Source organism: Acinonyx jubatus, chromosome D3, assembly GCF_027475565.1.
Source record: "Acinonyx jubatus isolate Ajub_Pintada_27869175 chromosome D3, VMU_Ajub_asm_v1.0, whole genome shotgun sequence".
Classification (NCBI taxonomy): domain Eukaryota; kingdom Metazoa; phylum Chordata; class Mammalia; order Carnivora; family Felidae; genus Acinonyx; species Acinonyx jubatus.
In genome coordinates, this window is record NC_069392.1 from 48,770,558 (window position 1) to 48,796,775 (window position 26,218).

Consider the following 26,218-nt stretch of genomic DNA (forward strand, 5'->3'; position numbering starts at 1 on the left):
TCACAGTGAAATATTTTTACACTGGGGGTGTAAAATACTTTATGAGAAGTATGAATTACATGAAATTAAGTAATTGAATCTTATGGGTAAGGACTGTCTTCTACCTGGTGACAAACTCCTTGGTACTCCTCAGTATTTTATAGGACAGTTTTGTACAAGAATGTGGAGGAATTTCCTTGGCATAATTGGAGACAAAACGGACATGTTGGCTTTGCTCATGCTACTTCCTTCCTGGAAAGAACCTGTGCTCCCTGATTTCTTATACAGCTTCCACTATACCCAAATGTTACAAAGATGAATGCATTTTGACAGGCCAGCAGTGTTGTAAAATTTTTTCTAATAAATTGCCAACATTTAGACATAGGGATAGTTCACCTGAAAATGGAACGATCTGGCAAAACAGAGGTTAAATTCTGATGTCATTTGTTAAAGCTGATTGCAGCTGTCTCCTCTGGACAAGGACAGCATCTCTGCCTGGACTGCTTCCTTTATTAGGGATACATATAACAGCATATTGATTGACAAGTTTTTATCTTTCTTTTGATAGCTTTTTTCTACCATCTTAAGAACCAGACAGCAGGAACGGTCTTAAAAGGTCTGTGGTCCTGTTCGGTCCTTCTCACCATCCAAATGGCAAACCCATAGGAAATACTCATTAAAAAATGTGTTGAATGGGGCGCCTGGGTGGCTCAGTCGGTTAAGCGGCGACTTCGGCTCAGGTCATGATCTCGCGGTCCATGAGTTTGAGCCCCGCGTCGGGCTCTGTACTGACAGCTCAGAGCCTGGAGCCTGTTTCAGATTCTGTGTCTTCCTCTCTCTGACCCTCCCCCCTTCATGCCGTGTCTCTCTCTGTCTCAAAAATAAATAAACGTTAAAAAAAAATGTGTTGAATAAGGTCTCAGTGATGATATTCATGCCAGATGTTCAAAGGAGCGAATGATTCAAGAAACGTGCCTTGGATCACATCACACTCCATGGCAGTAATTCACAATGGGGAGGGAGGGAAAGACCCCCATCCCATCAATGAGATTCACTGCCCTGATGAGTCCTCTGTAATGATGGAAACGTGTCATGTTCCTCAGCTATGCTGCTTTCGAAAAAAGGCAGGAAACCACTGATTTACAGGAAGCTAGAAACTGGGTTAAAACGTGTGGCTTAACGTTTCTCTGAGATGGCTTCCCCGGTCTATTACAAATATGGGATATATAAAAAAATTTGATAGTAGTAGGAAGTAGGCAGAAGTGTCTTCAGGTCACAGGGACGGGTTTTTCTGTCCACATCCATCTGTGTTATATGGCAGAGGTCCTGATCTGAGCGTCCAATTTTAAGCCTTTTGATAAGGGGTCACTCTATGCAAACCTCCTAAATTACACATCTTTACAATCCCATAATACTTTACTTAAACACACAAATTACAACATGTAGGATGAGAATTATAAAGAGAATTACAGAGACTGAAAACATGCTCAAGGTCATTGGGTTCATGGTCTTACTTCTGAAGATTATAAAGAAACAATCCCAGGAAGAAATCTTTATTTGGTTCCTAAAGCTCTCTAGAGAAAAAGCAGATCCGAAAATTCTCTTACAATTGTCAACCTTTATTTGCAATGTTAACTTCCTAAAGAAATTTAATTTTCAAATGAAAGCCAAGGAAAATCTTGTTTTAACTAATATTTGGAACACGTGTTATTTGGGCAACAACCATTTGTGGTAGGCATGGAATTAACGGTTTTTAGAATATTAACATCGCATGCAACAAAAATATTTTTTTTCCTCATCTATGATTTAAAATGTTATAAGGGTGATACAATTGTGGGAGAGTTAGTAAAAAGCTAGCTAGCAGCTAGCACCCTGCTTTTGGCTTTTCTTGTTAAAATTCCACTGACTTGCAACGATTTATAATTGGTTCAGTAAAGACACCACGAATCCACCCAAAGGCATTTGGTTATGTTTAAATAAATTAAAATTCTGTCTCAGTATAGATAGAAATTCTGGTACCTAGGTAAAATTTCAAAAAGCTAAAAAAAAAAAAATCTAGAAAGCTACATTGCTGGAAAAAAATCTGTAGACTCGTGTAATTAAATCTGTTTTAGAGAGTGATGCAAATATTCATTTACTGTTTTGCAAGTATTTAAGGAGAACCTACTGGGTGCCAGATGCCATTTTCAGCTCTGAGTATGCATGAAAGAAGGAAACCAGCCTTCCTCTGGTGCCCCTCACTGTCAGGAATGACATGAGGTGCTTTCTCAGTGGAACCTCATATACTCCAATCACAAATCCTTCCAAGTGGGTGTTGTTCCGTCCCACTGATCACCACAGGTCAGAGAGGTTAATCATTTGCCCAAGGTCACGGATGTTAAGCAGTGTGGAAGGATAAAAACAGAGACCACCAGAGCAAGCAAGATTAAAACAAAAAAGCTGCATCTTGTTGCCAAGGGGCCAGTGAAGAAATGTACAGAATAGTTTGCTGAGGGGTAAAACATGAGGGGTTTTATGTGCTAGACGAGCTCAGGGTGGTTCTGCTAACTAGGCGCTGGGATCTAGCACTCTGGTCTGTGCACAGTTGGTTAAAACGTGCCTCACCAACTTTTAGTCAGAACTAGGATTCTTCATTTCCGTCCAACAGATGGGCCTGTGTAGAAGACGGGGAGCCGGAAGGGAGGCACTGAAAGTTCCTGGTCCTGTATCAGCCTCTGCTGGGGACCACGTTGGAGGACCACAACAGCCAGCTTCCCTATCTCCCAGGCAAGGGCTGGTACAAGTGGGAAGCTTCCCTTTTATAGCAGCAAAGGCAAGTAACTTAAAAAATTCCCATACAGATAAGGTAAACATTTTTAATGTTTCAAGACTGAGTGACTGCTAGAAATAAAACTACTAACATGAAAGTAAGTGGACAAAATTCTGAAGGAAAAAAAAAAGTTATCTGGAAAAAAGCTGACTGTGGCACAGGCAAGGAACTTGAGACAGACCCAAAAAGGAATGGAAGGTGGAAGAGAAGAACTTTATTATCTCACCCCTATAGCTCCTGGCATTAAAATAATTGAATAAAATAGTGATAAGGTGTCAACACATTACCATACAACTGCTGACAAGTAAGTCAAATACCCTTGCAAGCTTTATGTAAATTACATTAAGACCTGATTTTCTTCCCCTGCGAGATACAGTTATGACGGTGACTATCTACGCAGGTGAAACGAGGCGGAAAACTAAGTAGAGTCTGGGGATTATTAAAGCCCCCCTCCCTAAAACAAAAGACTTGCTAAAAGCTTTTCTGATTGGAATCATGAACCTAATAGAGATAAAATAACTTGGGGACAGATGAAGGACCTCTATTCTCTGCTTTCATATGCATTGTAATCTCACCAGAAAGCCAGTTTCCACTTCCAACAAGGGATGTAGCCGAGTCCCCATTAAGAGGGAAACGAATGCATCCACGGTTTCTACCTCCATCGTTTACTGTTCATGCTGCCCTGTCACAGCTTCTTTCAAAACTGTTGTCTTCAGAATTTTGAATGAGCCGGTTTCATTCTTTGGCGCAAAATTATGGTTCTGTTGCAGACACTGGCATTGTGGAAATTTTATCACAACTCACTTCCAATTGTAAAATGAGGGAGTATCCTTTTGGAAAAAGGTTGCAAATATAGTTCCACTGGATTTGATTCAACAAATACATTCTGGAGAGTCTGTTGGGTCACAGATGCAGTTATTCATAGAGCTTTTTGTCTACTGTTTTTTAAAAGAATCCATTCAAAAGTGATGACACTTAATAGAATACCTATATAAACAATTATATAAATATGGAAGGTGAAAGTGTAAGCTTCTGGAGGAAGTGAGCATGTGACCATGCAGGGCCTGTAGGATTAAGCAGAGTAATCAGGCTTCAGAAAGATGTTTCTCTTCACATCTGAAATTCATTTTTTATACTAACTTTTGTCATTGCCCACCCTTTTCACACAATGCAGGTACAGCCCTATAAAGATGAAAGCACTTAAAAAATTTTTTTCTACTGTTTATTTATTTTTGAGAGGGGGGAGGGGCAGAGAAAGAGGGAGACAAAGAATCTGAAGCAGGCTACAGGCTCTGCGCTGTCTGTACAGAGCCCTATAAGGGGCCTGAAACTCATGAACCACGAGATCATGACTTGAGCCAAAGTCGGACGCTTAACCGACTGAGCCACCCAGGCGCCCCAGATGAATGCACTTCTTAACCTGTTCAAGGACATCTGTCTGGGAGACACAGACAGTACTTTCTAAATGTATCTTCAGGCCATATTCCCACCCCAAGCTCCAACTTCTTCTTACGAAAAATACAAATGTCACCATTCAGACAAAATCAAAGTCATTCTGTGTTAGCCTGACCTAGTATTCTATCTTAGAGGAAACCTAAAAATAGGTAATAAAGAAATAACAATATTTGGTCGGGAATATGGCAACAGAGCATCAAAAATCCTTCACTGCTTTAAGTCACATTGTTTTGGAACTTCCTAGAGACATAATCATTAAGACAATGTACATATAAAGGGAACATAGTATGGTGACTGAAAAACATAGATTCTGAAATCAAAATGCCTTGATTCAAATCCTGAATTCACCATATCTAACTGTGTGACCTTAGGCAGATTTCATAAATTTCCTATGCTGACCTTCAGAGTATTCAAACTTTGGACAAAACACTAATGAGGGCTCCCTATTTCCTACCCACTAAAGGGGATGGCAACACTTTTTTTGTAAGGGCCAGAGAATAAAAATTTAGGATTTGGGGGCTGTATAATCTCTGTTATACTGTTTCCACCCTGCTGCTGCTACAGTGTAAAAGTAGCCACAGATAACGCATAAACAATGGACACAGTGCATGGTTTGGGTTCTAATACAACTTTATTTATAAAAAAAAGAAGTCAGTGGATTTGGCCAGCTGGCACAACTTTGGCAAATACCATTTAGTATCTTAGCGTCGTTTCCCTGGCATAGCATGAACACATAGTTGGCATTCAATATCTTTATCACTGTTATTACTGGGATACTGATAATTTTCTATTCCAATAAAATTAAATGTATTAAATTTATGATCAGTCAGGAAGAATGAATATTAAAGTGAATTACATAAATATTTTGTTCATTCCCACAAAGTGACAGGAATAGCAAATAAAAAGCTCATGTGCAAATCACGTGCACATTAAAAACACTTAATGCCCGGTCAGGAATGAATGGTCCTGACCAGTTCAGAATACGCTGCCTGTAGCCTACCAACACGTGTCACCTGTCGGTGTTTTGAAGATAGCTTGCACGAAGGGAATGACAATGTACTCATCCAAACCCTGGTGAAAGTTTCCTCTTAGGAAATCAATATCAGTCTTTGAATAACTAACTTATACTAGTATTTGCAGGTGGGTCTAAATGGATGAATAACTTGGGAACATAACAGAGTGTGCTTTAGCCAACAATAAAAATGTTGAAAGTGGCCTCCACTGTTACGTCCAGATTCAGCCATCTGTCAGTTTGCTTATACAGCAGAAAGATTTTGTAAAACAGTTATTTCAAAGAATCAAATACACCAGCGTTAAATTATATAATGTCATTCTCTGCTTGAGTCGGAGGGTCTGGCTTGGTTGCTCTTACTGGGGCGCGTTCCTGAGATTGGCAGGAAGTCCATGGAGACCACTGGTTCAAGCAAAGATCCCTTGACTCAGAGAAGTGGCTCCTTTGGACTCAAGGGGCTTTCTCACACCTGTACTCCAACCTGCTATTTAGGCAGCCAGCCTGGATTTAAAATTTTAGCTCCTGTCACACAGCTTATATACATGGATTTTTTTTTTTTTTGTAGTAACTTGGCTGCTCAGAATTCTCTGGATTCTACCTTTCTTAATGCTAAAATGTGCTCAATACTGCAAGCCATGCTTAATCAATTAATTGAGTCTTACTCTCTGTCTTTTCTAAAGCCGGATTACCAGTGGTCTTCTGATAGGCTGTGGCTAAGCACCCAGCCTCACTGGTCCTACCAGTAACACCTGCCTGCTACAAATCAGCACCACTAAATACAACATCTATCACACGGCCACCAGCAAATCCATTAGGAGTTTGGTCTCTCAAGCCATGTGGACCTGGGTTTGAACAGGTCTGCTACGTAGAGCTGCTGGGAAGACTATAAGAGAAATGCAAACAAACGAAGGGCACAGCACAGAGCCTGACACAAAAGTCTGCATATGTAATGAGTGCTAGCATTTATGAATGTTATCATCCTTTCCTGAAGACATCAGATTTCAAATAACGAAAGTGAAGTCGTCATCAGTGTACCGCTTCAATTAACTGTGTAGATAGACTTGTAAACTAAGCGGTTCAGGGGCCCCTGGGTGGCTCAGTCAGTCAAGCGTCTGACTTCGGCTCAGGTCATGATCTCATGGTTCGTGGGTTCAAGCCCCACATCGGGCTCTGTGCTGACAGGTCAGAGCCTGGAGTCTGCTTCGGATTCTGGGTCTTCTCTCTCTGCCCCTCCTCCGCTCAAACTGTGTCTGTCTCTCTCTTTCCCCCCAAAATAAAGAATCATTAAAAAAAATAAAAAAAAAAAGAAAAAAAACTAAGAGGTTCAGGAAGAAGGCCCAATGCACATACATTCTGTGAGCACACGTCAGGTGTGAAATGTCCTAGGTACAGGAAAAACAATGAATAGGACAAATCTCTGCCCTCACAGAGCTTAGGATCGGGGGCAGGACTAGACGCAAAAGTTCAAAACAAAGTAGACATGGGATGCTGCAGGTCACAGAGCAGAGACACTTGATGCAGCTTGGGATTCCAAGGGAAGATGTTTTGAGATGAGTCTTGGTGGCTAAAGAGAGTTGGGCAGGTGAAGACCACAGACTAATGCCATGGAAGTGTGAAGTCACACGTCATAGGTATAGAGGTACAGGTAGTTCAATCCTACTGCAGTTTAACATGCAATATGAGGAGAAACTAAGTCAGCAACCCTCAGAGTCCCCATTCCTCAAAGCCAAGTCCTGGGTCACAGGAACTGTGGGATCTTACCTCACCTCAGGCACCTGAGCTCCACTGAAAGTGGTGTCAAAGAGATTCTGAGGATCTCAGTTACAGAAATACTGACATTAATTTCCAGAAATCACATAAGAAATCAATTTCATTAAAAAAAAAGCCGATGGTAACTCATACAGCAATTACATCTGGATCTTTTGGGTTTTGAAATCCTGGGCCACTAAAAAGAGCTCTTATCAGGACTAGGAGCATGAAATTGCATGTGATCCCTTACCCTGAAGTTACACGTGATCCGTTACACATGCAAGTGCTGGTCCCTGATCAAGAAGACGTTAGTATCTCCCTGGGATATACGAGGAGCATTCACCAGGTAAGGTAAAGTTGCCCTCCCTGGTTTTTAAGGGCCTTACCTACAGTGTCTCACTTTCATGAGCTGCTGCACCTCTTGTGTGTCCCCTGTGTCCAGGGACCCACTTCCTTCCAACGTATGTGGATGGGTCACAAAACAATGCACGTGGGCTAGCAAGCTAGTGTGGGTGGGTCCTATGAGAAAACTGTTCTCAGTCTCAGAAAAGATTCTGTACGCTCAAATACCTAACAGGGTGGGGCAGAGACTCCCAGCTGGTCACAGAACCCATTACTTCTACTTACTAGGCACACAGCCAACAGATACTTCCTAGCGAATGGGGAGTGGAAGTGATGTGTGCCAGGCATAGCCCATAAAAGTCTCCACAAATCATCCTCCCTGCCCTTTGGTCATTCAGGGATTGCAGGTATGGCTGGGTGACCCTGAAAGCAACGTGTGGAGAGTCGGAGAGTCTCTGATCCTCTGGGTCCCTTATGACTGTGTGGAGTGGGATGGACCTTCCCTCCCTACCCCCAACTCCTATGACCTAACCCCAATTACCACTAAGTGAGAAATACATTTCACCAGGCTTAGATCACTGAAATTTTAGTTTGTTACAGCAGCTAGCCTATTTTAACTAATTCATCTGGTTAAATATATTTGTGGCCAATCCACTTTCTTTTCCTTAAAAAAAAATAGTATAACAGAAAATTGTCACATGGTTTCAGAACACTATGGTACCTCCTCCTTGTAGAAATCTGCTTTTTGTTAATCCAAAGCCTAATAATTGTTATGTAATTTAATCAGAGTCAACAAAAATAGATTTCTATAAAGGATTGGCTTATAACATAAGTCCATAAAGCTGGTCTGGAATGAGAATGAGAAAAGAAAAACAATGATAGAACATGCTTGCCCTGCTTAAAGAGAGAATCTTCTACTTGGCTTCCAGTAACTGTTGTCAAGGCAGAATGCAAGTCATGTTTCTAGATCTTTCAATTTTTTCGAGAGGATTGTGAGATCCAAAATTTATGTGATTAAAAAAAAATTTATACCCTGCAAGCTGAATAAAACACAGCTATGGACATCTTATGAACACATGCCCGTCCCTCCCCACACACAGTCTACGAAGTGTGACTTTTTTGTATGTTTATTTATTTATTTTGAGATAGAGAGAGAGCACGTGCATGCGAGTGGGAGAGGGGTAGAGAGAGACAGAGGAAGAGAGACAATCCCAAGCGGATTCACCACTGTCAGTGCAGAGCTTGATGTGGGGCTCAAACTCACAAACCGTGAGATCATGACCTGAGCTGAAATCAAGAGTCGGACACTTAACTGACTGAGCCACTCTGACACTCCTGAAGTGTGATTCTTAAATGACACAGAATCCAGCTTTCAGAAACGTCCCTCAAATCATCAGGGCTCATCAGGTACTTTCTCTGAGAGCTCAGAACCATCTCTGATGCAAAAGAAAAACTCTAGTTTTAGAGCAATATGCTAAAATTTAAAAAACCAAATTTGGGAATTCAGAAGAAGGCCTGGGAGGTGAAAAAGCTCCTGAGCTCAAGAGGTGCTGGGTCTTGTGTGAAGAAAGTGAGAGACAAAATTCTAGCCGACTGGAGTGTTAACACTCAGCAGCAGTGGTGTGGGAAGACGGACCAGGTATGCAGGGGATGGTAAGGGCCAAGAGTCCAAGAGTGACCACGAGAAAACCAATGTGGAACCTTTAGGTGGCCACTCTCACTTTCTGTAATGACCATCTCTGACCAGTGTCAGCTTTAATCTCAGCTGAGTTTGCAAGCCCTGCTCCCCTAATGCTGCCCTTGAGTCAGCAGCCATGGTCCAAAGGATCCCTGTGACCACTCACTGTCACCTGTGAAACCTCCCAACATGGACAGTGGCATCCTCTCTCACAGATCCAGAGTCCCCATAGGAGTCCCTCGGCCCCAAACTCGGAATGGGAAAATTTTCAAGTGAAATTTTAAGGGCAGAGGAAGCTGCTGGATGTCCCAGAGTCCACTTCTTCTGATAAATTCAAATGGCATTTAGGAAGGCATTGTTTTAATTGCCTGGCTGAGCCTGAGCTTTGCCAAGGATGGGACAGGATCCGGTAAACAAACCACTTTCTTTGGACTCAGATTGGACAGGCATTTAATCCCCACTTCACTACTTCCCAACAGTGTGTCCCAACTCTGCTGTGCTGTGGGAGGGTCAAACGAAATAATATATATAAAGCAGTAAGTATAGCGCCTAACTCATAGGTACCCCGAACAATACCTTTTGCTATTATTATGGAGAATGAAACTGTATAATGGTAAGTGATTTAGGTCGAGGTTGTTTAAAGCGAGCACCAGTGAGTGTTGTAAACATAACACACACTCCACAAATGTTTGTTTAATATAGAAGCAATTGTAATTAAGTCTAAGCTTTAAAGAGCAGAAAGCTAACAGTTTCCGTTTCCTATCCTGCGGCTAAAGGGATATTTCCATGAAAAGTGAGCCACTGGCTATATTGTACATTCACCCAGATTTTATTAGTGATGCTAATATGGACGGAACTCATTGAAAAGAACATCAAAAGCTACACAGTAACTGCAACCAGCTCCATTGGCCAAAAAGTGCACCAATGAACATTTACTAACGGGGGTAATTAAACATGGCTTGATAACCACCAAAAGCCCTGCTGATTATGGCAGTGAGGCAGATAAAGAAGGAACCTCACCCTCTAAAAAGAGAGCAGACATATACTAAAAGCGTCTGTCTGTCCAACAGCCAACAGATGCTCCTGTTCAGAGGGCATCTAACACTCGCTTTCAATATGGGACCAACCTAGGGTCCTGATAACCTGAACCAGAGCAGAGGATCTACAAGCACTGGTCAAAGTCTATCACACACAAGACAAAAGGCACAGATGAGTTGTTGTCGTTTTTCTTAGGCTTCTTAGCTATTTTGTTAAAGAAATTAGCAACCTGTATCTTGGCACAGAGCTTAGACAGCTAGAGATGCTAATCAGCGGCCAGGAAGGTCAGGGCTACCCTTGTAAAGGACTGCTTTGTGTTGTTTTCTTTCTAATCAGTTAGCTCTTTAAGAAGGATATTTTTCTCTTGGCAGGAAAAATAGGAATCTTGGCCAAGCCAGCCTGAGGCTAGGTCTTCAGGATCCCCAGCACCTGTCACCACACTGGTTACCTGGCATTTACCAACTGCCTCAACTAATCTCTGAGACCTGCCCATCCTTTGAAAACGCTGGTAATTTTTTTGGAATTGCCCAGCTGAGACATCGAGAAGACCACTGCCTGAATAGGACAAGCCACGTCTGCCTGGTGTGGCACGGTCTCCATCCACATCTTGAGGCAGCACCACATCCTCCATAAAATACTACCTACGTGTAATAAAAATCGACTAAAACTCCTCGAGAATGCAACATGGCAGTAATCCCATGTCTGAGGCTTACTCTTGTAAAGAGACAATATCTGCCCCCCAAAACTAATAAAAATGTATGAATCATATTCTGTTGCTAAAAAGGCTTAATGCACACTACAAAGAAATAAGTCATGGGAATCAAAGGCACAGCATATGGAATACAATCAATGGTATTGTAAAAGTGTCCTCTGGTGACAGGTGGCAGCTACACTGGCCGTGAGCATAACATAACGTACAGACTTGTTGAATCACGAGGTTATACACCTGAAACTAGTGGAACGTTGTGTCTCAACTAGACTAAGAAAAAGAAGAAATACACTTTCTAACAGGGGGTCACATGTGAATTACGGAAAATAGAAACAGAATGTATTTCACAAAACTGAACTTCTCAGGAACTGAGCGTACTTTTAAGATTTAAAGCAACAACAGGGTGCCTGGGTGGCTCAGTTGGTTAAGCATCCAACTTCGGCTCCAATCATGGTCTTGTGGTTCATGAGTTTGAGCCCCACATTGGTCTCTCCGCTGTTAGCACATAGCTTGCTTCAGATCATCTGTCTCCCTCTCTCTCTGCCCCTCTCCTGCTCAAGCTCTCTCTCTCTCTCTCTCTCTCTCTCAAAAATAAAGAAAAACATTAAAGCAATAACATCTTATTTAGAAAATGGAAGTGTTTCGATTAAATTCACTTAGAAAGTAAGAGTATTGGGGGGTGCCTGGATGGCTCAGTTGGTTGAGTGTCTGACCTTGGCTCAGGTCATGATCTCACAAGTTTGTGATTTCAAGCCCCACCTCGGGCTCTTTGCACACACTACGGAGGCTGCTTCAGATCCTCTGTCTCCCTCCCCCACTCTCTCTCTCTCAAAAATAAATAAACATTAAAAAAAAAAAAAAGGAAGGCAAAACAAGTAAGAGTACTAGGGCACCCGGGTGGCTCAGTCAGTTAAGCGCCCAACTCTTGGTTTTGGCTCAGGTCATGATCTCATGGTTTGTGAGTTTAAGCCCCACCTTGGGCTCTGTGCTGATGGTGTGGAACCTGCTTGGGATTCTCTCTCTCTCTCTCTCTCTCTCTCTCTCCCTCTGCCTCTCCCTTGCTCACACACATTCTCTCTCAGAATAAATAAATAAACTTAATTTTTTTTTTAAGTAAAGAAAATAAGAGTATTAAACAAAGGGTTTGTTTTCCTTATGGAAAAAGAAGGTAAATGATAAATTCCACCAAGAACGTTGATGCAAATCTTGATGAATCCAGTTAGAGGATCTGTACAAAAAGACATGAAGACACTACTAAGTGACAGCAACGAAAACAGGTGGTAGTGGCCCAAGAACAGGCAGATGGCACAAGTAGAATAGTACGGGGTCAGGCAGCCAACCCACAGACCCACACGTGTAGAGTGACCTGCTTTCTGACAAGTGGGCCCTACAGTGCAGTGGAGAGGGCTATCTCTGTAGTAAACAGCACTGCATATCAAGAAAGAAAACAAAAAAGAGCTCTGATAAGTATCTTATACCAAATGAATAATCCATTAGAGATAGATCACAGACAGTATGACTGTTAAAACAATAAAGCTTCAAGAGGACAACATGAAGTTGCTGTGTTTTGTTTTATGTTATTTATTTACTTTTCGTTTCAGAAGGAGAACTCATTACCTCGGTAGGAAAAGTTTTCTTAAACTAAACGACATAAATGTACTAACCATAATGGAATAAAATTGATACACTGGACTTCATTAAAATTAAAAACTTTTGTTCATCATAAGACACCATTAAGAGAATAAAAAAGCAAATTACAGAATGGGAAAAGCTATTGACAAAACATCTATCTGATGAAGAAATGATATCCATAATATATAAGGACCTCCTACAGATCAATAAGACAGAGGCAGACAACATAATAGAAAAGGGGACACAGAAGCCAGAGACCTCACAAAGAGATCAAAATGGTAAGTCAGTCAGTAGGAACATCCTGATTAGATCATACAGAGACACATGCCATCTTAGTGGCTGAAATTTAAAGACTGAAAAAAGCCAAGTGCTGGTGAGGACATAGGGCAATGGAACCATCATGCACCAGCATGGCAAGGGGAGGGGCCAACCAGTACTGTCCCTTTGGAAAAGTGGCAAGATTGTGCTAAAGCTGCACACAGACACATTCTAGGATACAGAAATTCCAATCCCTGAGGACATACCAACAGAAATGCACACACACACACACACACACACACACGTGCGCGCAAAGAATATTCATAGCAGTTTTATTCGTAACAATTCAATTGTATGAACTCAGTCCAAGTATAGTAGAATGGATGAATAAAATGTGGTTAATTCCTACAAAAGAATACTTTTCAGCAATGATAAAAATGAACTACTTCTGTATATAGCATGGATGAATCTCACAGATAGAAGTCTGAGTGAAGGAAGCCAGAAACAAAAAGTACCTACTATACGATATCCATTTACATAATGAAATATAAAGCCCAGTTATGCTGTTCCATGGTGATGGAAATAAAAAATACTGGTTATTTTTGCCAGACAGCATCCTTCCTGGCAGGGGATACAAGAGAGGCTCCTGGGTGCTGGAAATGCTTTTATTGATATGCATGGTTGGTTACATTCTTAAACCTTATAAGAAGCCTTCTGCTTCTCGTTGGGATATAGGAACTCATGGGACTATTATTCACATTCTAATACAAAGAATAAGCCAGGTAAGTTACCACATCACAGATTTTTGAAACCATAAGATAACTGAGAACATAATGAGGTCCACTGAATAAAAATAAAGAAGCTAACAAGCTCTTTCTAAGAAAAATAAGACCTATTGTTGCTTTTATCTCTGGAGGAGGAGAGAGTGGATTCTGTGATTAAGGAGGTACAGGCTTCTAGTTATGGAATGAATAAGTTACAGGGATAAAAGTTACAGCACAGGGAATATATATAGTCAACAGTATTGTAACAGCGTTGGATGGTGACAGATGGCAGCTACACGTGTGATAAGCACAGTAGAACACAAAGACTTGTTAAATCGCTATGTTGCACACCTGAAACTATATAGCATTCTGTGTCAACTACACTTCAATAAAAAGCACTAAAGCCAATAAATACAATATTTTTAGAAACTATGTCCTGAACAACAAGAAAGGTAGGGAGAGGAACATGAGGACAAATCATTCAGACTTGCAAGAAAACTTTAGTGGCCACGAGTGGACAAGCTTGACAGATTCACATCTTGAGGGAGTGTCTACAACTCTTTCCCACAACCCTCTATCTGCTCGCTAAGGGTGTGCACCAAAGGGCCAAAGCCTTGTCAGGCTGAAGAGGAAGTCCGGATTTGATAACTGACAGAGAGCTGATGGGGGTGTGACACCAGAGACAGGAAACTCATTAGGATGCTATTGGGGAACAGTGATGATTCTAAGTGAAGGCAGTAGCCTTGGTGATGGAGATAAGCAAATGGATTTCACGAACCACTTCAGAGGTAGAAGAGACAGAACCCTCGGTGTAGCATTCCTACAGGGCATATTTTATTCTGCTGTTATGAGGTAAATCATACAATAAATAAAAACCCCGTTATGTAACTTTCTCACAGCTTTCTCTATAATGAGGACTTGCAAGTGGAAATCATAACACAGACACCACGATGGACACAGGCTTTTGATCTAGATGAGCATGGCACCAAAGAACCAAGTGGCTACCAAGAGATACCATCGCAAGGCCAATACTAAATAAAGATACTAGACACAGAAGACAATATAGAGAAAGTTCCAGGAAAATCCTTGGATTACTGGGGAAGTGAGTAGGAAACAAAACATTCATGCCTAAAAGCTTAGCTAGGGGCAAAGAAAACTTCAGAGGTCAGTAAAAGAAGAGGCTGAAGATTTATGGTGATGATTTTAATAAATCTGGCAATAGATAACTTCGACTATTTGATCTCAAGAATCAATCTATGTGGATAAAGTCAATAAAGGAAATCAGTCCTTCCTAAAATAACTACAACAATAAAACCTCATGAAACAATTTCTCAAAGGGACTGGATGGGAGGAGGGAGAAAGAGAGGCAGATCAGGTGGCAGTGAGTGCCTTGATCCAAACTCTCAGATGTTGAGAACGATCTTGTCTCTTGCCTCTGGGCCTCCAATTCTATGCAAGATCCCATTATGACTGCTGGCCTTCCAGTTAGTACCATTTATACTGAAGCTTCACGGAGTTGGGTTTAGATTTATGCCTAGAAAGTTATGCACAATGACATAAAAAATTAAAATACCGAGAGTAGACTTAGGAGGTAACGTGATCGATACACGTTTGCTGATCTTGAACATAGCTCAGGAAAGTGAAAGGATAGATTAATTAAGGATTAAGCCAAACATGAATTTTAATATCCGAAGACATTTATAAGCAAGAAACCCTGGGGCATATTTATAGAGCCACTTTAATTAGTCAGTATTCAAAGCAGCTTTACACATGAGTCAAGTTTTCAACATATTTTAATAAGCATCTCTTCTAAATGCAAGAGTTGAGGTTCTGTAAACCAAGCATGGAATCTGGAATCAGAAAACGTGGGTCTCAGTTCTGGCTTTGCCAGTTACAAACTCTGAGAGCAAATCACACAACTTGCTACAAGTGTAAAATAGAAAACTCTAACCGGTTGCCATAAATACTGAACACAACAAGGATGTGAACTGCTTTGTAAAACAAAAAGTGATACATTATTTCCTCAAATGAGTAGAGAAGAGAAAATATGTTCAGGAAAATTTGCTTTTATTCAAGTTAACAGTCTTATCACAAATGTCTACATGTATATTTAAGACAAAGTAGATTTGAATTTACTGATAATGATCCAAGACCCAAGAATTCTGGTTCTTATTTATTCATTTATTTATTTTTATTAAAAACATTTTTTTTAACGTTTATTCATTTTTGACAGAACAGACTGAGCGGGGGAGGGGCAGAGAGAGGGAGACACAGAATCCAAAGCAGGCTCCAGGCTCTGGGCTGTCAGCACAGAGCCTGACATGGAGCTCGAACTCATGGACCACAAGATGATGACCCAAGCTGAAGTCGGATGCTCAACAGATTGAGCCACCCAGGTGCCCCTCTGGGCCTTTTTTTTGACCACAGCCCCAAAGTTTGCATTTGTACATGGAAATAACCTAATTAACAAAGTATCTAAAAAAAATGCTTGTCATGGTGATGTCTTGTGGATTACATTAGTATCTTCCAGGTAATTGCAAGAGGAACTATATCAGAGCAGTTAGTTTAGGCTGTGACATCAGACAGACCTGGATTCAAATCCTGTATCTATCACTTCTTACTTGTTTTTGAGAGTCCCATCACCTTTAGCTCTGTTTTCTATCACAAAAGTAGAGACTTTCATAGAATAGTATCACAAGTTTCAAAGATTTAAGAGATAATAGCATATAATGTACTTGGTAGAATGCCTGGAATGTGCAGGCATTCTAAGTGTTAGCTGGGATAATACCTAAAATCTGCACATAAAGATCTTTGTGTTTCCCCTTCTGGTCACTCTCAACTCTGAATGCATATACAGTGCCCCATGTACACAGTGATACAGAAGCTCACGCTATTTTATAGCCAGATGGGAACTTCAACATTTGTTGAGCAACTACTATGAGCCAGGCATCATGAAAGACACTACAGATACAAAGATGAACTAGAAATTATTGTCTCTAATTTCAAATACTTCTCAAGAATGTAAGACTCTTGAGGGCAAATATTTGCTGACTTTTCCCACTTCCATATCCCCAGTGACCAAAATAGTGTCCGGAATATTGAACTTGCTTGGTAAATATTTGTAGAATGAATTATCTAGTGCTTGTCTTGTGTATATAGTAGATGTAAATCCCATTGTAGAAGCCACTTTTACTTCTATTTTGGGTATCCAATGAAGGGGACATATAAAGAGACACATTTTTATTAGCATTATTTTAACTGAAGCTGGGTTTAAGTCCTAGCTCCTTGAAACAATGTTAGTGATTTTCTTACAAATTAAATACAGTGACATCTGGCACTTTGAAAAAAAAAATTCAAGAAATGTGAAGGACACCTAGGGAAGAATTCCCACCAAGTATTTGATAATGTGATAAGCAAAGGAAACTTGATACCATTTTCTTACTGCACATATTAACATCTGTTCTACCACTGAGATTATAGGATCACAAAATTCCATTTTAAAGGTTTAAAATATAGCTCACCTGATCTTCTTCTCCTCCACCTTCTTCATCATATTTTAAAATATTATCTCTTACATCATCTTCTGGATCAATTAAAAGTTGCTTGGCCTGGCGCTCTTTATCCCGGCGTTTCATCCATACCACAAACATCAGAACGAGGACTAGGTGGAAAAAGAGTAAGAAAAAGCATAATGTCATAGCTTTTAAAACACGACCTTTCTCATCATAGCCTTTAATACCACTAACACACTTATATGGGTCAAAAGCTTGTAATGCAGCTTCCTCTCTCTTATCTCTTTCTGGCCTCCCGTGAAAAGAGAGAAGACAAAGCAGGGTTCAAGCACTGGGTATTGAGTGTGAAACCCTGGGTTCCAGAACCTGGTGTCCTTTGAACTCACTGGCTAAATGTCCATCCTCAATATTATCATTTACAGATAGGGATGAGAACCATTTCCATCTCTCCCTTCTGCTTGCTGGAGGATAGGATACTCCTAATATAAGGGCTTGTAAATTCTAAACCAACAAACAATAGTAAGTTAAATTGTTACTTCTTATGTAACTGCTATTTCACTGAGGTTGCTCGGCCATCATTATACCCTCGGAAATCAGAGGGAACAGTACTCCCCAAGGAAGGTAAGTGCTTGCCAGGATGACTTGGGGAGCAAATTGGAACTGGATCGCCAACTGGATCTTGAGGATTTTGGGCTCCCAAAGGCTGTGCTTTTCTACTACACCATTCTGCATTCCCGCTCCTATTAAACTGCACGTTTCAGGTTAAGAAGCCGACGGGATTCGTTGGTGCACTGAAATAACATCAGGCTTTCAGGCTTTACATTTTTGTGCCAGATCTGGCACCATGAATCTTCCAGAGGGTTGACGTTAAAATCAGCACCAATTCATTTTCCTTCAAAATGCTAGTCACCCCTTATGCCAAAGTCCGTCATGTCGAAGTCTTTCCTGATAAGGTTGGCATATATGCCACATTTTAGTTCAAATGGAAACATGTCCCTAAGTGCACATCGAAGAGCGCATTCTCTCTAAAATCTGAGGATATCAGTTTACATCCTGAAGCAAGAGATTTAATGACTCCTATTTGAGCACATTTTTATTATTGGCCATAAAAGTAAATATCCTCCTTTTAAAGCCAGATACATGATCTCATTTGCCATTGTTCCAGGGCTAAATCTAGCAAGTGGATTATTAGTACAGCAATGCAGGTTTCAAATTATAGTCAAAGTAGTCTCCACACAGGAAGTAAAAAATGCTCAGGCTTCTATGGTAATTGCTTAGAATAAAGGGACAGAATTCTAAATTACCAGAACACTTGTAAATGGAGAAAACATAAAAGAAATGGCCAACATTTTCAAGAAAGTGATTGGTGCGTAGCATGATCACACAATAAACTAAGTCCTACTGCTATTTAACAATAAAACACAGGGCCAGGCAATTTATCCTTTTAACCTGCATGCTTAGAAGGGGCTCCTCAAGGACTTTCCAGTGGTTAATTTCTTGTATTCCATTGAACCAAAGATTGCAAAGTATCTGAAAAAGGAGCAGTTCCTTAATCTAGACTTGCTCTAAAGACAGACAATTTATTGAGCTGTGTAATCATTTCTATTATCAAATGTGCTGTATGAAGTATAATCTCTCACTATTTTACGTAGCCCTTCAGAAACAAATACCTTGATCCCTGCATGACTGGAGTTAGCTGCTGACTGCGCTTTATATAAAGGAAAGCTAAGGAGAGCAATATACTTATTTTCCTAAATCATCAACTCCGTGTCATAAATTCATACTCAAATCATGAGTGCTCAAACTTAGCTAAGATGGTTTAACATTTTCCTATGAAAAGAGTTTGCTACAGCTCGCCAAGCCATCAGTGCCAGAAAACGGCAACGGGGCATGAGAGGGGTGCACTGGCTGGGTTTGCTGCAAACATGTAAGTGCTTGAAACAGTGCCCAGGGTTTTTCTCCCTCGGAAGTGGACCCGACTGCTCCATATACAATTTGGCAAGAAAGTGCTCACAGGTTGAAGAGAGTGGTTTAGATTGTTTTGAAAGGTAAACAGCAAAAAGTTACTTTGCAAAACATCTAGGGTGGGAAAAGAATTTAAAACCTAAGAGACAGGGGCACCTGAGTGGCTCAATCAGTTAGGCAGCCGACTCTTTGATTTCCGCTCAGCTCATGATCTCAAGGTTCGGGGGTTCGAGCTCTGCATCGGGCTGTGAGCGCAGAGCCCGCTTGGGAGTCTCTCTCTCCGTCTTTTCGCTGCCCTTCTCCTGCTCTTTCCCTTTTTCTCTCTCTCAAAATAAATAAAAAACATTAAAAAAAATAAAATCCTGGGGCGCCTGGGTGGCTCAGTCAGTTGAGCATCTGACTTCGGCTCAGGTCATGATCTCATGGTTCGTGGGTTCGAGCCCCGCATCGGGCTCTGTGCTGAACCCTTGTTCAGAGCCTGGAGCTTGCTTCAGATTCTGTGTCTCCTCCTCACTCTGCCCCTCTCCCGCTCGTGCTCTGTCTCACTCTGTCTCTCAAAAATAAATGTAAAAAAAAACAAATTAAAAAAAATAATAAAATAAAATCCAAGAGACAATACAACTACTTACTGAGCAGGATGATGATGCAAAGGAGGATGGCGATAATGGCTCCTGTGCCAAGCCCTGCACCCACAATTCTGTCCACATCGGTGCAGTCCCCATTGGAGTCACACTGGCAGACCTTCACGCGAAGGATGGATATATTTGACTTGGGAGGATTACCCGAATCTGTGATTATGATTGGAACTTCATATATCCCAGCTTCCAGAAATTTTATCTTCAGATTAAGTTGAGCAAAATCACCTACACGAAAAAAGGAAAAAAAAAAGTTGGTAGTTAATACATGATACGATAAAAATACGCAGAATATTCCAGAACTGCATGTACTACGTAACAGCATATAGTGAGCAATACAACTATGCTGCATTATGAAGGTTTTTTTAAAGCTGTGGAAGCTTTTAATATCTTATTTAACTTTAAGTAGCTTTTAAAATATATTTAATGAGAAGATTATAAGGCACCTAAAATTAACTTTTCATATCAGGCTTCAAAACCTCTCAACTGCACATATAGTCAAATAATTAACCTGTTCTTACCATTAAGCCGAGTGATGGTCCAATTTCTCTTAATAGTCACTGGAGACAAAGGAAGATCAAAAGCAAATGGTCCAGCATTTGGATCGATGTCATAATCAAGTGCTGTGATGTTAATTGAATTGGGGTCTGGAGTTTCGCAAGTCTCTGCCTCTTGAGGTAACACTTGAGGGGCATTGTCATTAATATCAAGTAAATAGATCTGCAGGGTTCCCGTTCCGCTCATAGGGGGGATTCCTTAAAAGGAGAAAAATCACAAACCAATACTGAGCAATTCTTTCCCACGAGTCTCCATTACGGTGGAATCCTCCAAGTTTCTAGCCTGCTTGCCCTTACTGTTGTATAACCTTGGAAAAATCTAGTAGCCACAGCCTCTGGCACACTGTTTTTCCAACAAGGCCACTTCTTGCTTCCATCCTAGCATGACCCGGAGCTGCCACTGTTGGGGTGCAGGACTGAGCCCTGTGACAATGCATGGCACCCCTGCAGAGTGTGCTTCTACACCTGCTCTGCTGTCGCTGTCCCTTACTCTGGGCCTTTTGTCTACCACGCTCCTCTAGGCGCTGTGGGGAACACAAGAGAAGCAGAACATGGGGCTCATGATCTTTTGGACCCTACTCTTGATGGAGGACTAAGACATACGCATGAAAGAGCATGAGATTTCCTTTAAAGCTTCAACACAGCCATGAAATATTTAATCTACAGGAAACACAGACCCATAGACCTCATCTTGGGAAGAAATGCCATGGAGAAGAGAAATGGTACTTATTGATCAACCAACTACATGCCTGACCAAGTGTTAGGCTGTTCTATATACATTATTTCATTGTAATCCTGTGAAGTACATTTGAACGGATTGGGAACCCAAGACTGTGTCAACTGCTCATGGTCACACACTCCTGTAAGGGCTGCGGTTGCTACTAAAGATGGGTCTGCCTGACCCTAAACCCACCCTAAAGATTTCTCTACTACATTTTGTGATAATTTAGCCTCTGTGAGATTATACGTATTTATGATGTTATATTATTATATATAGTGACATAATTATTGTTTTTAGTGTAATTACATAATAGACATTAAATATAGTAAAATAGAAATATAAAAAAATGTTAAGATTATAATTCAGACACCCAGAGGTTTAAGTGACCCAGCCAAGAACATGCAATTAGGAAGGTGCACACATACATGCTGAGGAAGAGGCAAGGAGAAATCTCTATGGACCTGTCTGAGGCTATAGATGGTGCTGAAAGCAAGGAGAACAGAGGTGGGGGCACACGGGGGCTGTGGACAATATTCTAATAATGACCATAGCACCAGGAGCTCTGGGATACTCCACGGTTTGAAGACCTTTCACACTCATTATCACGTGTAATATTATTTGACTCTCATAACAACTTTATAGAATAGGCAAGACGCAAAAACAACTTCTCAGTAATGAAACCAAGGCACAGAGAGTATAAAACCTTGCCCAGTCATTAAGGAGTGGACCTGGGGCTCCACATCCAGCCTTGATTTAGAGTCAAGTGCATTTGCAAAGCATCAGAACTACACAGAGATGCAACCAACTACTTCTCTAGCATCCCAAACACCCTTTCAATTAGAAAAAATCCACCTTGGTGAATGACAAATCTTGTTGTAACTCACAACTAACATTCATACATATAATTTTGTAGCCCTTTAAATCTCAACATAATAGTGCAAGATATAGCGCTTTAAGTTCCCTCATGGAGGGAAGCTACCCCTTACGTGCAGTGAGACCATAAAACAGACACTAAGGCCGAGCTCTGATGTGCAGTGGCAAAAGCTGTCCCTACTACGTTTCAACTCCAAATATGTGAACAGTAGGTCTGATATTAGAAACGATAAGAAATATTGCTTTGAGCTTGTCACCATGTGGATTTATGATAGATACCAATCTCACTGAATCTTATTATGTAAGATCCATCAAAACTGTTCTTATCAGAAGTGTTGATGGGTAACATTTTTCAAACTGTGCTTCTTGACCACCAAATTGAAGCCTTCTAGTTTTATGAGATGCTCGCATTCACAGTATAGCACACATATTTTAAATGATTTTAAAATATGGTTATGATTCAGTTTTAAAACTATTAACATGTAACGGAAATATTTACTTGAGTGTTTATGTCAGGCAGTTTTATTTATTATTATTATTATCTTTTATGAGTATAATTTATTGTTCAGATTGGCTTACATACAACATCCAGTGCTCATCCCAACAAGGTCAGGCACTGTTTTAAAGACTTTACGGGTACAAGCCACTTTATATTCTTCCATACACTAGTAGTAGTTAGATGCTGCTACCATTATCCCTATTTAAGAGAAAAAGGAGGGATACCTGGGTGGCTCAATTGGTTAGGCACCTGACTTTTGATTTCGGCTCAGGTCATGATCTCACAGTTCGTGGGATCAAGCCCTACATTGGGCTCTGTGCTAACAGCTGGGATTCTCTCTTTGCCTCTCTTGATGCCCCTCCCCTGCATAGAGCGCATGTGCTCTCTCTCAATAAATAAATAAATAAACTTAAAAAATAAAAAAAAAAAGAGAAAAAGGAAATTGAATATATTTAAAATCTTATTGCTAATCCCAAAATTAGAAAGTGGTAGACCTGGAGTCTGGATTCAGGTAGCCAGGCAGACTCTCAGAGCTTGCACTCTTAAACACATGTCATATTGAGAGCTAACAAAGCAAAACAAATCCATCACCAGGTTTATGTAAGTCATTTTTGTCTTATATAGCTAAAAAAATAAGGAAGAAGAAGAAGAAGATGAAGAAGAAGAAGAAGAAGAAGAAGAAGAAGAAGGTAGCTATCTATTAATTTCAATCATTTAGAATCCAGCAGAAACCCAGAAAGGGGGAAAAAAAAGGTGCTAGACTATATGTTCCAAAATGAACACACAAAAATGTGTTGTACTCACTTATTTCAATTTGTGCATGAAATTAAGAGTTTCCTATGCCAAGGCAGACAAGAGGCAGAGAATTACAAAGAGACAAAAAGGCTAGAAACAGGCCAACTGATGTCGGCAAATAGACTGACCATAAGAAGTCTAAAAAGATCACCTCAAAAAAAAAACAATGCCATGGAGGCATTGAGGCTACCCTCAACTTGTAGCAACGAGGCATCATTGTATAGCAGGGCAGAAGAAATACAAACGTTTGTCATCACAGTACTAGGCACTATGCAAGACATATCGATGTTGGGAACATTCATTACAGAAGACAGGGAATATGTGAGAAAACCCAGAGGAAATGGAAAATAGAAGTAGGGGCCTTAGCTTAAAAAAGGTCAGTTTTCTAGACATAGAAAAGCTCGTTTCCTGATGATGCATTCATGATGAGGCACTATTTAACAACATACAGGGTAATACAATCACCATGTTTAATTACATACCATTGTCAGAAGCAAGGAAAGTGGCATTATATATATTATTTTTCACATTTGGTGATTCTCTGTCCAAAACAGCAATTGTTGTTATTTGCCCATTCACAGGATCTATTTTTAGCCAATTGGCAGGATCAGATAATTTTGTGTATCTACAAAAGGAAAGCTTTAGTAAGTAAATATTTTAATATACGTAAGAAATAAAGCCTACTTTACAGGTTTAATTCCAAATGTCGACCAGCCCATTAACTTGTGTTTTTGTAGATATTGGTTGAAAATACAGCTTTAGCATGGAAAAGTATTTCTGTTGCAGTGGTTAAACTCTTGTCTCTTGTCTAGTTTAATGGATAACAATGATCCCAATAAAATAGTTCAACTATACCTTCTAATTAAACAGCAGCCCTAAAGTATAGGACTTAAGAGACATTATAAATAGAAGTTGAATTTTCTATCATGGAACACACCCAAAACACCAACTCATCATGGTGTTGATGAGGTCATAGTGGGGACACCCCTACATTCCTATCCTCATCATGACCTTCCCCACGGGGCCAAACTGTAGTCAGAACTACACTCTTCAGAAAAGTCCCACCATCTGAGTCTATATAAAGTAGATTCATATGTGTCAGTAGGTTTATCAACTTAAACTCCTTTTTTATTCTGGGTGGAGAGTAAGATTTTCAAGCTCAGATAACCAGTATCCAGATTGGAAAAAATACCCTGCGTGTTGAAAGGTAAAAAGTTGTAGGAGTTCAATACACCTATTATTAATTAGCTATTTCTCTATCTCGATGTCAACGTATAGAGAAATGTGGAAGATATGCAATTATCTGTTAGCAGCAGTTGTGAAAGAAGTTAAATAAAATATGAGCTAATTTAAAAAATTATCATCACCAGCAATGGATAATAGTCATGTGGGCTGTGCTCTGCCAACGACCTACTCCCTCATCAGGAAGGATAAATTAGATTGTGCTGAGGTTGGAAATCTTTACAGATATGTTTTATAAGTCCTATAACTACCGTACAGGTAAGAGGCAAAAATAATTAGCTCTTATATCTTGTTTTTGGCATGGGTTTTCTTTTTTTTCTGACGTGTGCGGAAGGGATAAATGTTACAGCTTCTGAGAGTCCCCTGTTTACTCACAGTGAAAACTTTTTGCAGTATTTGGTATAATAGCACAGGCTAAATGATTATGAAATATACAAAGATAAAAGGGGGTGGACAAAAAAAAGAGGCAGAGAACATTTTTTTCTCCAAATAATTACACGAGTAGATCTATTCTTCTATTTCCTATCTAATATACTCATTGATCTATTTACTGAGAGGAAGCTTCATCAAGGAATTAAAAAAAATTTTTGTAATAAGTAGTTTGGGTTCCAGTTCAAATATTTTATTCAAATGGTAAGTAAACTTTGTGCACAGCATACAACATAAAGTAAATTTTTAAGAATGCCACAAATAGCATTTGATACCTAATATTTTGCTGCATATATCGATCAGGATCCTGAGCAGTAAATGTTGTTAACATGGTACCGGCATGAAGGCCTTCTTCTTGGCGAATGATCTTGGGATTTGGGGCAAAATAAGGGTTTTCATTCACATCAATAACTGTGACAGACACGGTTGCAGTTGACTGAGGTGGGTGCTGAATACCCTTGGCTAATGGCACTTGATTTTCAGCAGCAACAGTAAGGACAAACATCCTATTTGTTTCAAAGTCAATTGGCTGGGGGAAAAAAAAAGGAAACCATATTTTTGCAGGAAATAAGAATATTTGCATTCTGCAGTTTATTCTTCTTTAAGACTCCATTTCTAAAACATTAATTTTTCATTCACAACGCCATAGGTTCCTCTCAAATTTCTGGAAAACACGCATTAGCATGGTCAATGATTAAAATATTTATCACGATTGAGCCTGTTTATATAAGATATTTATAAATCTTGGGTACTTCAAAGATTTATGTTCACAAAATAATGCATATTACTACTGCACTGATTGCATTTATTCAACTACATCTAAAAACTTGATTATTCTTAACAGCAGCACTGTGAATCAAAAATACTAAATAGTCTGAGGTCAAGTGAGAACCCAATGGTCTAGATTATATTTTCAAACATTAGTATCAAGGCCATGCCTCATCCAAGAAAGCTTTTATATCTGGGATGAAGTACAAAGAACCAAAACCAAAATCAGAAACTATTAAAATCCTATTTTTTCATAAAGCAAAAACTTAATTCTATTTAAATGTATCATTCATAATTTGAAACATTTTAAAGTACAGACATGTACACACACACTTATGAAAAATAATAGTGTTTGTACGTGGAAGGGCTTTTTTCTTGTTTTTGTTTTTTCCTTACTTAGCAAACTAAAACTCTGGCTGTCTCTCAAAAGAATTTTAGGTGTTCTACTGGTCTGTAAAAATCTCAGCTCTAAGAACAACACTCTAGATGAAGGTAATGCACAAATAACCCATAATGTAAACATTAAGTTCCAAAGTTCCATTGAATCCTACTGTCAATAGAAGAGTTACCAGGAGTCAAGTGATCAGACTGGACTTTCATTTCACTCCTGACTTCCCTCGATCATCTTCTAGTGGAGGTGCAGATAAGTATAACCGTGTCATAAGAATTTGAAAAATGAGCTTAGAGAGCTCTCATGCCGTCATAGATGGTCTAAGAAGGATTACGAGCTGAAGCTAATGAGAAAGCCACATTATTAGCACAAACGGCACCATTTCCTACCCTAGACCACTCCCTCA

General features: G+C 40.0%; 1 protein-coding gene across 2 annotated transcripts in view; it reads right to left on the minus strand.

The window, feature by feature from the left end:
• CDH2 (cadherin 2) overlaps positions 1-26,218 on the minus strand; it is a 213,261-nt gene that overhangs the window by 15,350 nt on the left and 171,693 nt on the right. For both annotated transcript variants that reach the window (XM_027068690.2, XM_053206475.1), the window contains exons 10-14: positions 24,929-25,182; positions 23,465-23,607; positions 20,059-20,292; positions 19,532-19,765; positions 16,947-17,086 (exon numbers count right to left, since the gene is read on the minus strand). In XM_027068690.2, the coding sequence (XP_026924491.1) occupies positions 16,947-17,086; positions 19,532-19,765; positions 20,059-20,292; positions 23,465-23,607; positions 24,929-25,182 (1,005 nt within the window). The remainder of the gene's footprint in view (positions 1-16,946; positions 17,087-19,531; positions 19,766-20,058; positions 20,293-23,464; positions 23,608-24,928; positions 25,183-26,218) is intronic.